At 52.0% G+C, this 12,991-nt stretch overlaps 1 protein-coding gene across 1 annotated transcript; it reads right to left on the bottom strand.

Annotated features, from left to right (window-relative positions):
• On the bottom strand, positions 1-3,623 carry LHFPL7 (LHFPL tetraspan subfamily member 7). Its single transcript, XM_025858112.2, is given in 5 exon segments — positions 1-137; positions 140-250; positions 2,400-2,538; positions 3,339-3,410; positions 3,412-3,623. Coding segments are annotated over 5 exon segments (591 nt in total). The 5' UTR covers positions 3,544-3,623.
• Between the last annotated feature and the right edge of the window lie 9,368 nt (positions 3,624-12,991).

Here is a 12,991-nt window from a genome sequence, read left to right on the forward strand (position 1 = left end):
TTATTTGCTCCTTTCTGGCATGAGGATGATTTGCTCAGTTTCACCGGAGAAGAGGATGATCCTCCCCTGGACCTTGGTCATGCGGGGCCACCCAATCACAGGCAGGAAGCTGGCTGGGACTGCATTGAGGATGGCAGTCCCTGTTGGCACTGCCCACCGTGGTACAGAGAGGAGGCTCCGCAGGCTTGCTTGGCGAATGGGGAGGTCAGGCTGATGGGGAAAACCAGCAGGCCCATAATGGTGGCAGTGGCTGGAGACAGCAGGAAGGAACACCAGTGTGTCAGTCAAGGGTCTCTGGGCTAACCTCATTCCAGGACTCACTGATCCACCCTCCTATCGACCCACCGATTCATTGATCCATTCACTTAATATATTGATTTATTATCTATCCATTTATTCCATCACTCAACTAGTCTTCCACCCAGCTATCCATCTACTCACCCATTCTTTCAACCATATTCGAACCCTCTCATCTCTTCATCCCCCTCTCTACCTATCCATTCACGTATCCATCTACCTGTCTGCCCACTTAGCCACATGCACCCCACCCATCCATTCACCCACCACCCACCCAACCCCCACCCATCCACCTACTCAACCAACCATCCATCCATCCACCCACCTATCCATCCACACACCCAGCCATCCATCCATCCACCCAACCATCTGTCATCCACTAATATATCCATAGATCCATCCATCAGTTCACCTACTTACCTACCCACCCACCCATTCATTCATTCATTCATTCATTCATGCATTCATTCATTCATTCATTCATTCAACCCACCAATCTGTACATGCATTCATTCATCAAAACTGTTACAGGTGCTGTGGTGTGCACTAATGACAGTAAGGAAATACACTTTACACCTCCTCACCTTCAGGGCACACTCAGTGCACGAGAATCACATGACCCTAGCTCCTCTTGCTGCTCTTCAGCCACATCGGTCTGCTGACAGTTCTGCGAACATGGCTCGCTCGCGTGTCTCTCCCCTTTTGCCCCGCCGTGTTCCCATTACCTGAAGCTCCCTACTCTTATTTAACCAATTCCCAGCTGTGCTTCCAGACTCAGCTCAAGTGATACCTCCTTTAGGAAGCCTTCTTTAACATCCTCCACCCTCCTGGAGTTTTTCCTTGCATCTTGTGCTCATCCCTATCTTATCAAATATCCATTGAGTTGTAACTGCCTGATGTCCCCCCCCCGCCCCCAGACACTGCACAAGCCTAGGACAAGGACTATAGCTCCAGCCATTGATTCAACAGATATTTAGTGAACATCTATTACGTGCGAAGGCACCATGCCAGGAGCTGGTGATGTCAAGACAGACATGGCCTTGCCCTCAAGGAGCTGATGTTGTAGTGGAGAGAGATGAACAGTAATCAAGCAGGCAGATGAGGTAAGTAAGTGCTGTGAAAAATACAGAGCAAGGGAAGAGGTAGGAGAATCTCAGGAGAGGGGGGAGCTCCCTTACCTAGAGGCCATCGAAGATCTCACTGAGGCAGTGATACTTGAGCAACGTAGAGGAGCAAGACATGTAAGATCTGAGAAAAGAGAATCCCAGGCTAAGGGGACAAGTGTGGGGTATCATGGAACAGAAAGCAAACCATGTGGCTGGAGCAGGTTGAGCCTGGCAGAAGGGGTAAGAGGTGAGATTGGCAAGGGAACGAGGGCTTCATCAGGCAGAGCCTCATCGGCCATGACCAGGAGTGTGGATTTTACTCTGAGTGTAACAGGAAGTCACTAGAGGCTAGATAAACCAGTTTGAGTGGCCCGATCTGATTTCAGTTTTAACAGGACCTGTTCGGCCAGCGTGGCAGACAGACTCTAAGGGGCAAAGGGTGGCAGCAGAGAGACGTGTGAAGTGGTTGTCACTCTAATCCAGGTGAGAGGTGGTGGGGGATTAATTGCATGAGGGTTGCAATCAAGCCCTGGGCTACGCCATCCAGAGCCTAGATGGGAGTTAGAGAAAAGCAACCCTCCTGGGGAGGTGCAGCCCTGCCATTCCACACCTTAGCAAGTGGAGCATAGGCTAGATTTCAGCATCTCTCAGCCCTCGGCTGAGCTCCCTTGTGCAGTGCACAACCTGCTCAACTGTGTATGGTGGTCCTGGTAAAGATGATACAAAGTGGGTGGATGAGAGAGAAACAAAGGGGGACAGACTAGTAGGACTGGGTTTAGCTAAGGACAGGATTAAGTATTAAGGGTTAAGTATGTCATTCCCTCCCCACCATTTCTAGCTTGCTAAAGGACCAGAAAGTCTTCAATCCTAGGGTTTATCTCTGAGGTGCAACATGGGAGGCCAGACTCTGCTCACAGATTCATTCATTCGTTCATTCGTTCATTCATTCATTCTACAAACATGTCTGGAATGCTTACTATGTGACAGTGGGTTTACCTGCCGCTGCCTGCACCCCTGGCATTGGGCCACTGGCCCTTCTGGGACACAGTCCTTGGGGGGCCAGGGCCCAAGAGAGGAGGAGAACTGCATTAAAGGCCAACAAGAGCCATCCTCCAAGGAGAATTGCAGCCGAGACCTGTCAGGAAGAAAGAGGAGGGAGGGTGTTGAATGGGGCAGATAGGGGCAGGGGTATGTCTGTTTATTGGCCAGCTACTGAGTCCTCAAAACCCAAGAGATCTGTGCTATTATTATCCCCAGTTTGCATATACACAAACCGAGGCCCAAGGAGGTGGAGTCATTTGCCTCAGGACACACAGCTAATTAAGTGGTAAAGCCAGAATTAAGATCCAGATTTACAGCCACCATACCCCACCTTTACCGAGTACCTGCTATACGGCAGGATCACCAGGAGAGGCACCTTTTTAATTACCGGTTGCCGAGGCTGTATAATCTTCCTTAGAAGTGTTGGACTGGGAGTCCTGACTCCTTGTCCACATTGTCGAATTTGGTAATGTGCCTCATAACAGAGACTTTCAACACCGTAGCCGTGGTTTGCCGACTTAGCAGCCCTCAGAGGGTGGCCAGGTAGGTGTGTGCAGGTGGTACACGGCACAACCCTTGGAGATGCCTTGGGATCATCATAGATTTGCATATTCATTACACTTCTTTTCCAGCAGATGGCAGTATAGCGTCCTGAAGAAGGGGACCCTTTCCTTAATGTGTACTAAGTGCTGGGTGGACTTGCAGCTGCCTTCAGACTCATCCTGGGTGTTTGCTAAAATGCAGATCGCCAGACTCCACCGCACACCTACAGACTCAGAGGCTCAGTGTGGGGTAGGCGGTGGGGGCCAGACCTTGGCTTCCCCGCCACCCCCCGCACTCCCCGCCCCTCTGGTGGACGTGATAGAGCCCCCGAGGTCCCAGCCCAGGTCTTACCTTCCAGGCAAAGTCAGGAATATCATCCAGGGACCCGAAGGTCCCACAGCTCTGGTTCCAGCTGTCACCCCCCAGGCCGGGAGCAGTAGGTGAGGGTGCCAAAGGAGAAGGGGTGGGACTGGAACCAGGCGGGAGAGATGAGGCTAAGGAGCTGAGATGCAGGCCAGCGAGAGAGTCCCAGGGCTGCCCACATGCTGCCCGCCATCAGGGAGCATCGATGACCTAGCAGTCAACAGGCGAGATGAGGAGTGGAGGCTGCTGGGAAGGAGAGAAACAGGAGCTGGGGAAGGAGCCCCCAGTTAGGGACCTGGTCCTGTGTTCAGACGCCAGGTCCCCAGCCTCCTTTCTGCCTGCGGATGCAAAGGGAGGTGTTAGTATCTGGGGAGGGGGTGGGGCTTTGCCCTAACAAGTTCTGGGAGTAGAATAACCCCAAATCTTAGACTAAAGATTAGTGCTTAAACAGAACTTCGAACACTCTGGCTCTGCATGGGACATAGTCATCCCCAGTCCAGGCAGGGCCCCTCCTCTGTTTCCTTCCTTCCTTCATTCACTCATTCATTCATTCCTCAGCCCCTCAAGGCTTGCACTGTCCGAAAGGGCTGCGTCTCCCCAGAGGGGGTACCTTTTTCTAAAAGGTACCTTGGGAGCTCCCTTGGGAGCCTGCTTCTCCCTCTGCCTCTCTCTCTCTCTCTGTCTTTCATGAATAAATAAATAAAATCTTTAAAAGAAAAGATTTCACTTATTTATCTGAGAGAGAGAGATAGTGAGCATGAGCAAGAAGGAGCGGGAGAAGCAGGCTCCCCGCCGAGCAAGGAGCCCGATGTGGGACTCAATCCCAGGACCCTGGGATCACGACCCGAGCCGAAGGCAGACGCCCAACCGACTGAGCCACCCAGGCATCCCAGTGTGTATTTTTAATTTATGTAATGGACATTATTCTGTATGTTGCATTTTGCTCCCTACTTTGGGCACCAAGCATAATGCTTTTAGGGTCGATGCACGTTGCTGTGTGTATGCCTATTCCATTTAACTTTGAGTTTCCCAGAAGCTGATCCTGAGACGAGGGTTTGGGTGCAGGCAGTTTACTTGGGAGGTGGTCCCGTGGAGGAAGAAGTGGGATGGGGGGAGAAGGCAGCCAGTTAAGAGCGTGTTGCAAAGCCAGCTGTCCCCAGGGTGGCTCTGAGAGACAGGGTACACCCGGCACCTCCGAGTTATCCCTCCCGAGAGCAGAGGGAGGTGTGGACTGCACATACCAATCTCTGCCAGCCATTGGTTGAGGGCTGCCCCCAGCACTGGGTGGCAGCTCTGTGTGCGGGGGAGGCGGGTGGGGTGGGTGGGCAAATGGGCTCCAACAGGAACCAACAATCGAGCAGCAATAAAACACGCAGCGGGCAGTTGAAAGGCCACTGCTGTGCGGAGACTCGATGACATTGAGGGGTACGGAGCTGACCAGCTGACCGTGACCGGATCTGCCACCTGCTGCGTGCCGTTCCCTCCGCGTTTCACCAACTCCAGCCCTCTGCCGTGAGCATCCGTGTGCCCGGACTTGAGCCAGAATTTGGGGGGGGCGCGTACACTTGGGAACACACTTGCTCTCTCAGGTGGTACAGCTCTGTTTCCTCTGAGCGAGAAAGCCCGACTCCGCCCCGGGGATGGCTGCACCATTCCATGGTGTCCCCCTCCGTGCTGAAGGCGCCTGCAGGCTCACGAGCCCATTCATCTTAGTCTCCTCCCGCTTTACAGGTGGGAAGGTAGAGGCCCAGAGAGAGTAACAGACTCCTCCGAACTGACCCAGGAGGCCAGTGTGGGGGGGGGGGTGGGGGGGGGGGTTGCCGTCCACACACTGTCATATGCCAGGCAATTCATACACATCCTCCAGCTCATGTGCTTTGTGACTCCCCGGCCACAAGCCTGGAGGACCGGAGTGAGCTGGTCTTTGTTGACTGGAGGAGAGCCCCCCTCCAGACTCGTGCGTCTGCCGGGCTGCAGGTGGGTGCTCTGACCTCGTGTTTGACAAGGGAGGACACCAAGGTTCAGAGAGGAGTGGGCGACTCAGCCCAAGGACACCCTTAGAAGGGGCTAAGGGGCCAGGGGTTCGTACCCAGACCTGATGAGTCGGCAGCTGTCCTTCTTGAGAGCCCCAGGGTAAGGGTTCTAATAGTTACCGAGCATCATCGACCTGCTGCGGGCCAGGCCCTGGTCTAAGTGGCTCCTTGGAGAAGTGAGGGGACATGCCCGGGATCTCACAGCCAAGATGTGGGACAGCAGTACTTGGACCTGGATCTGTCTAATTCCTGAACCAGGATTAAGGTCCATACTTAACCATGCTCCTTCGCATCTCCTTGCTCGGCCTCATTCGGCCCCAACCTCTACTCTTTCTGCGGTCTTCCTCAGCCCAGCTTTTACCTTTCTTCTGAGGCAGGCCGTGTATCTGTCCCTCTCTGCTCAGGGGTTGTTGCTTCCCCCCTCATGAGGCCAAGAAAGCCTCTCTGGCCTGGTGATGGCATCACCCAAGAGAATTTCCTTTCTCTTACCCTGAGACTGCCCCCGCGCCTCTCTGAAAGTCCCAGCTACAAACCAATGTTCCAACCATTTACGGCCCAAGTAAATGCTTTCATCTGGGGGAGGCATATAGGCTGTGAGGCCCCAGAGGTTCAATTTCTGGCTCTCATGTGTATTGGCTGTGTGACCTTGGGCCGGGCACTTAACCCTCTGTGAGCCTCCGATCCTTCATCTGTAAAACAAGCCTGATACTAGTACCTACCTCAGGGGTTGTGGGGAGGATTAAGTGAGAAGACGTCTAGAAGGTACTTTGCGGAGTGCCCTGTACCCAGGAGGTCCTCCGTACATGGTCGTGATGATGATGATGGTGGTGATCCGGGTGGTGGCTGTGGGATTATTTGCAGTAGTGCTAGTAGTATTCATAGCTGTTGTCTTGTTGCTCATACCAGTTGGGATTAGCAGACACTTCCAAGAGATAAAAACCAAAAATGGAGACCCAGATTGCTCGAGATCCCCTGGCAAATCAGGGGGTAAACGGATCAAAGCCAAGACTCCAGCCCCCAGGCTGATAAGCAGAAACACCTTCTCCTTCCCTGACGACATCCCTCCAACTCCTGTTCCCCAGTGTCTGTCCCCTTGGCTTGCTCGCAGAGAGGGAAGGGGGCAGGTGGGTAGGGAAGAAAGGGGTGGAGGGGAGGGGAAGGGTGCCAGTGATGCGGGAGAGCTGAGTTACCCAAGAGGGCAGGGAGGGTGAGGTTGGGGGGGCTGCAAACTGCTCCAAAGGGAAGGCAAGACCCTGCTTCAACCACTGACCAGCAAACACCCACTACTCTGCCCTTGGTGACCCCTAGATCCCTCCTGGGAGGATTGGGCATGACACCCTTCCCTCCACCCCCCCGAGCCCCTCCGATACACTCATTGACAAACACAGCCCAGCACGGCAAGGGCCTCCAGAGAATAACCGTGCTACGGTCCTTGGAGAATATCCAGGGTATCACTTAAATGTCACTAAATCATAAAGTGCCGAAGTTACTGAGTTTCCGATTTCCCTTCATTACTTCTCTTTACATCAAGAAGAACGTCCCTGTTGGAGCTAATCAGTCTTTTTTTTTTTTTTAAGATTTTTATTTATTTATTTGACAGAGAGAGCACAAGTAGAGCGGAAAGCAGAGCGAGAGGGAGAAGCAGGCTCCCCAGCTCATCAGGGAGCCCGATGTGGGGCTCGATCCCAGGATCCTGAAATCATGACCTGAGCTGAAGGCGGATGCTCAACCGGCTGAGCCAGCCAAGCGCCCTGGAGCTAATCAGTCTTAAACACCTTTCAAACATCTGTCAGCCTCCCCCATTTATTTATTTATTTAGATTTTATTTTATTGAGAGAGAGAGCGTGTGCACCTGAGCAGGGGGAGGGACAGAGGGAGAGGAGAGAATCCCAAGCAGACTCCACCCTGAGCGTGGAGCCCGGCGTAGCGCTCCATCTCACGACCCTGAGATCATGACCTGAGCCGAAACCAAGAGTCGGATGCTCAACCGACGGAGCCCCCGACATGCCCGCAAGCTCCCGCATTTTAAAAATGATGGGGAGCCTTGAACAGGAAACAAAGTCGAGTGAGAATTCAGGAGTGTGGTTGCGGTTTCCTTACATTTATTGTGGTGGTTTTGTTCTATGTTTTGCTGTGATGCTGGTTGTCCATTTAGAATTGAAATGTATTTTATTTTATTTTTTTTTTTTAAAGATTTTATTTATTTGACAGAGAGAGAGAGACACAGCGGGAGAGGGAACACAAGCAGGGGGAGTGGGAGAGGGAGAAGCAGGCTTCCCGCTGAGCAGGGAGCCCGATGCGGGGCTCGATCCCAGGACCCTGGAACCATGACCTGAGCCGAAGGCAGACGCTTAACGACTGAACTACCCAGGGGCCCCTAGAATTGAAATGTATTTTAATGAAAAACTGAGTTAACTTAAAGCCCAGTCGTATCTAAATAATAATAGAGGCGGCTGGACGAGGAGGCCGCTGGAGAAGGTGGTTTGCTGATAGCCAGCACTGCTATTGATGACCGGAGGTGAAGTCCAGTAAGGCTGAGCCAGCTCAAGGGCACGCAGGGTCAAAAGCGGCTGAGCTGCCAACCAAGCCAAGGGCACCCACACGGACTCCCCAGGGCCGGTGCTTTTCAACCTTGAGCTTCACTTTGGGACTCCAAGCCTGGCTAGCACTTCAAATGTGGCAGGAGTCCTAGGTTTGGAGGCTAGCCAGTTACTCTACCACTTCCCAGCTGTGTGACCTGGGACAAGGCACCCCATTGCTCTGGGCCTTAGTTTCCCTATCTCTAAAAGCAGACTGGACATCCCAGGGGGTAGGGAGCATTGGGTTTATCACTGAGCAGGGTGATGTTGTAGAAAGAAGCAGCCAGACCACATCTTCCCTTCCCAACACTGTGATCTTGGGGAGGCCACCTCACCTCGCTGGATAAGGGGCTGGGGGTTATTGGCAAGGTTCAAGGGGGATAGAATGCATGTGTCAGGGGGAGGGGGAGAGAAGCCTGGGCAGGGAGGTCAGGGTTACAGTGCAGAGATGTTTTATTCCCAGGATTAGAAAAACCTGGTGGCTGCTAGCCAGCAGGTGAGATACAGCCCCTTGAGTGAGTGAGGATGGATTTTTTTAATTCCTACACCAAAATTGGCCTCTCCTGGGGGTTTGGCAGGATCCCGAGGGGTGTAATTCCAGCCAGGAAGCCGGGGAGCCCAGAGCTGACTGGGGCCCGTGATTTTGCCTCTCTCTGGCTGCCCCTGTGACTCTCCAGGCGTTTCTGACCTTGAAAGGGGTTTTGTTCTCCAGATAATGTGCTCAATGTCACCTGGGAAAATCATGCCGACCGTCCAGGTGCCCAGAAACCTCAATGAGGCATTATAACCTGAAACCACATCCGGGCAGGCTCCAATTAGCTGGAATCCACCTACGGGAAGCTCGAAAGGGGCTGAACCTTTTTTCCTCCTCCATCTCAGCATCTAACTGTTGAGGGCAGTCGGGGATTCTGGAGCACTCGCCAAGCCCCATTGGAAACACCTTGCTTCATGTAAGCCTCCTGGCCACTCCACGGCAGGTGCTCTTATCACAGTTCCCATTGTTATTTTAAAGATTTTTTTAAAAATTTATTTGAGAGTGAGCGAGCAAGAGAGAGAGAGAGCAAGCTAACATGGGCGGGGGGTTGGGGCAGAGGCAGAGGGAGAAGCAGACTCCCCGCTGAGCAGGGAGCCCAATGCGCCCTAAACTAACCTTTTAATCTCACTTTGGGCTGAGGGCACAGAGCTGGAAGTCCAATGGCTTGACTTTGAGTACCTGCTTTACCCTTGCTTCCTTGTTTACCACTTACTTGCTGAGCCTTCCTTTCGTCTTCTGTACAGATGGGAACTCTGGGGCGCCTGGGGTGGCTCAGTCATTAAGCGTCTGCCTTCGGCTCAGGTCAGGATCCTGGAGTCTTGGGATTGAGCCCCGCATCGGGCTCCCTGCTCAGCAGGGAGTCTGCTTCTCCCTCTGCCTCTGTTCCAACCCCTGAGCTCGTGCTCTCTGTCTCAAATAAATAAATCTTTAAAAAAAAAATAAAAAGTTAGTTTAAAAGTCAGATAGATACACAGCAGCTTCCTGGGCGGTCCACGGTTAGGGCTTGGTCCGCCCTCCCACCTGATCTGGCCAGGGAGCATGCAGGGTCCCAGAGGAGACAAAGTCAGCACAGCAGGCGAGCAATGGGGCTTGGGAGGCTAGAGGTGGCTGCCAGCGCTTGGGTATGTCCCTACGGCCAAGTCCCTTTCTTTTTCCCGGCTTCCATGTCCTTATCGGTTAACCAAAGGGGTGGATTGTTCATTCATTCACTTTTATGTGCCCAGCCCAATGTGACCTTCATGGATACAGCAGTGAACAGAACACCGTCTGTGCCCTCTAGGAGCTTAGGGTTTTGTGGGCAAGACACACAAACAGGATAGAACAATATGGTCCATCCATCCATCCATCCATCCGTCCGTCCAACAAATATTTATTGAGTATCTGTTACGTTCCAGGAAGTGTTCTAGGTGTTGCAGATTTAATAGTGAGGAAAACAGACAAAACTGCTGTCCTCACAGAGCTTATACTCTAGAAGGAAAGCAAGACAGTAAGGGTATAAACAAGTCAGTATATAAGATACCAGATATTAATAAATGCCATAGAGAAAAATGAAGCAGGGAAGGGAGAGGCTGAGTGATCAGAGAGGTCACGGAAAGCCAGGAGAAGGTGACTTTTGGGCAGGAGCTGAAGGAGGAAGCCATGTGGATTTGTGGGGGAAGAATATTCCAGGCAGTGGGAGGTGCAGGTGCAAAGGCCCTGTGGTGAGCATGTGCTTGGCAAGTTTCAGGAAGAAAAGAAGCTGGGGGAAGGCAGGGGGCGTGGAGGGCCTTGTCGGCAATGAAGATCTTTGGCTTTTAATTTCTGAGTGAGATGCAGAATCTGCAGATAGGCCTGAGCAGGAGTGTGGCAACCTGTCTTGTGTTTTCAAAAGAATTCTCAGGGAGCACCTGGGTGGCTCATCAGTTAAGCGTCCAACTCTTGATTTCAGCTCAGGTCATGAGATGGGGCTCTGCATCTGGCTCCACGCTGAGCGTGGAGCCTGCTTGAGATTCTCTCTCCTGCACCCTTTGCCCTCCCCATTCCCTCTCTCCCTCTCTAAAAAATATAAATTAAATTAATTAATTAAATAAAATAAAAATAAAAATAAAAAGTTTACTCTGGCTGCTGGGTGGAGAGCCAGGCAGAAGGGAGAAGTAGTCAGCAACTTTAGTCTGTCAGGTGAGAGACAATGGTGGACCAGAGAGGTGGGCAGAGAGAGAGGGAAGGGGAAAGGGGCGGAGTCTGGATCTATGTTAAAGGGCAAAGGTCAAGCCAACTGGATGTGCTTATGGGTTAGGCAGAGTATGAGGATGTCTCCAGGGCTTTTTCCCTTTGTACCTGGGATGGGGGAGCTGCCATTGTTGATTTAAGGAAGCTCCGGGAGGAAGAGGTATCTGAACATGACGTAGCCTAAGTCAAGTTTCGGACGTACATTTTGCCAACCCATCAACCAACAGGCGCAGCTTCAGGCCAAGAGAAAGTGCAGGGTGATGCTGGGCACAAGGATAGAGGAGGGGCATCTGACACAGCCCGGGGGCAGAGGGGCAGGGGATGTCCAGGCTGAGATCTGCTGGGCCAGCTGGGACTGGGGAGGACCTTGACCTGCACACCTTTTTCTTTCTCTGAGCTACACAGCCAGCTAAGCCAGATTTCTGCTGCTAGTCTAGGCTCTGTTACAAGCTGGCTGTGTGAGCTAGTGAACTTACACAAAGTAATGGCTCTGAGCCTTGGTTTCCCATGGCAATGGGCTGAATGTGTGGGTGCCCCCCAAATTCATATGCTGAAATCCTAACCCCCAAGGGCATGGTATTAGGAGGTGGGGCCTCTGGGAGGTGAGGAGGTCATGCGGATGGAGCCCTCATGAAGACATTAGTGCCCTCATAAAAGAGACCCCAGAGAGCTCCCTCCGCCCTCTGCTATGTGAGGACACAGCAGGAAGACAGCCCCCGGTGTAGACTAGCAAGTGGGTTCTCCCCAGACACCAAATCGGCCTGCCTCTCGATCTGGGAATTCCCAGCTTCCAGAACTGGGGGAAATAAATGTTTGTTGTTGATAAGCCATTCAATCTGTGGTGCTGTGTTATAGCCTCCTGAGCAGACTAAGACACCCACCTACAAAAGATGGCCATGTTCTAGACCAATCGGACTTACCTTTAGGAGGTGTCAGATTCCTTTGAAAATATGATTTAAAACTATGAATGCATTCCCCATGCAGGCTTGTGTACACACACACACACACACACACACACACATACGTGTATGTTACTTCAGGGGTTCATGGGCCCCTAAAGCTCATTATGGCCCCTGGACAATACTTTCTTCTCTCCCCCCTTCAGATTCTTCCCTTCACACTCAACGCACTTGAGGTCAAGAGCTTCCAATGTGGCCTCTCCTGCTCAGGCTCCAGCTTTGGACATACGTCTATGACCTTGTAAAATGTCTCCTTCCCTATGAAGGAAACATTCAGGTTGGTGACTAAAGCCCAGGTGGATGATAAGCTGGTCTGAGTTGTGTGCGTGTGTGTGTGTGTGTGTGTGTGTTGTGTGTGTGTTTCTTCCCAGTCAGTTCCTTAAATCAACCGCCCTTCACTCCGGGCTGCTGGATAGGCTGGGCAAAGCGGGCAAATCGGAATGGGGTAAGGGTATGGTGTTTCCTGGGTAGGAGAAGGCATGAATAGGGATTAACTGATCTACAGTTAAACATTAGTTGTTGAAATTCTTGGCACTGTGCTCTCCTTTCTGCCTTGGTAATTCTAGTACAGGGAACCGACTTACATATTTCCCTGGGACCTGAGGATCTTCTTTACAGACTGTGAACTTCCAGAAAGTGGGCACTGGCTCTGAAAATCTTTATCCTTAGCATCTGGCATAAGACTTGGCACAGAGTAGGTGCTTGTCTTGTCTTCTGTTATAAATGATGGAGGTGCAACTCCAACTGGCTCAAGTTAGAAATGAGAAATTTATTGGCTTACCAAACTAAAAATTCTGTGATCAGCTTCAGGCACAGCGGGATCCAAGTGAACAAGCAATATCTTCAGGACCTCTCTTTCCTCCCATTTCTCAGCTCTGTTTTCTGTGGGGTTGGCTTCACTCTCAAGCAGATTCTCTCTTGCAGTGCTGGCTTCTGGCTGGCCTTCTGAGGCCAAAGGAAAGCAATCCAAGAAAAGAAAGCTTCTCTTTGCACATAGTTGCTGCAAATGTTGTGATGAACTCTCAAGGGAGAAGCTCAGGTCACATGCCTACCCATGAACCAATTATCGTGGCCAGCAAGATGGGATGTTCTGATTGGCCAGACCTAAGTCCTGTACCCTAGGATTGGGAGTACAGGGTTGGGGACTGGGGAGAGGGTAGGCAGGTCCCAAGGTTCACCCCACTGGAACTATATGAACTACAGGTGGGGAATGGGGTGGTTTCCAGGAGGAAAACCGAGGTTAGCTGAGGATGGGGGATGGATGCTGGGCAGGGGGGAACTAGAGACATCGCTCTAATGCTGGCTATGAATGCTGCCATGACAAATG

This window comes from Callorhinus ursinus, unplaced genomic scaffold (assembly GCF_003265705.2).
Source record: "Callorhinus ursinus isolate GAN/ISIS: 27379988/994484 unplaced genomic scaffold, GSC_fseal_2.0 scaffold72, whole genome shotgun sequence".
Classification (NCBI taxonomy): Eukaryota; Metazoa; Chordata; class Mammalia; order Carnivora; family Otariidae; genus Callorhinus; species Callorhinus ursinus.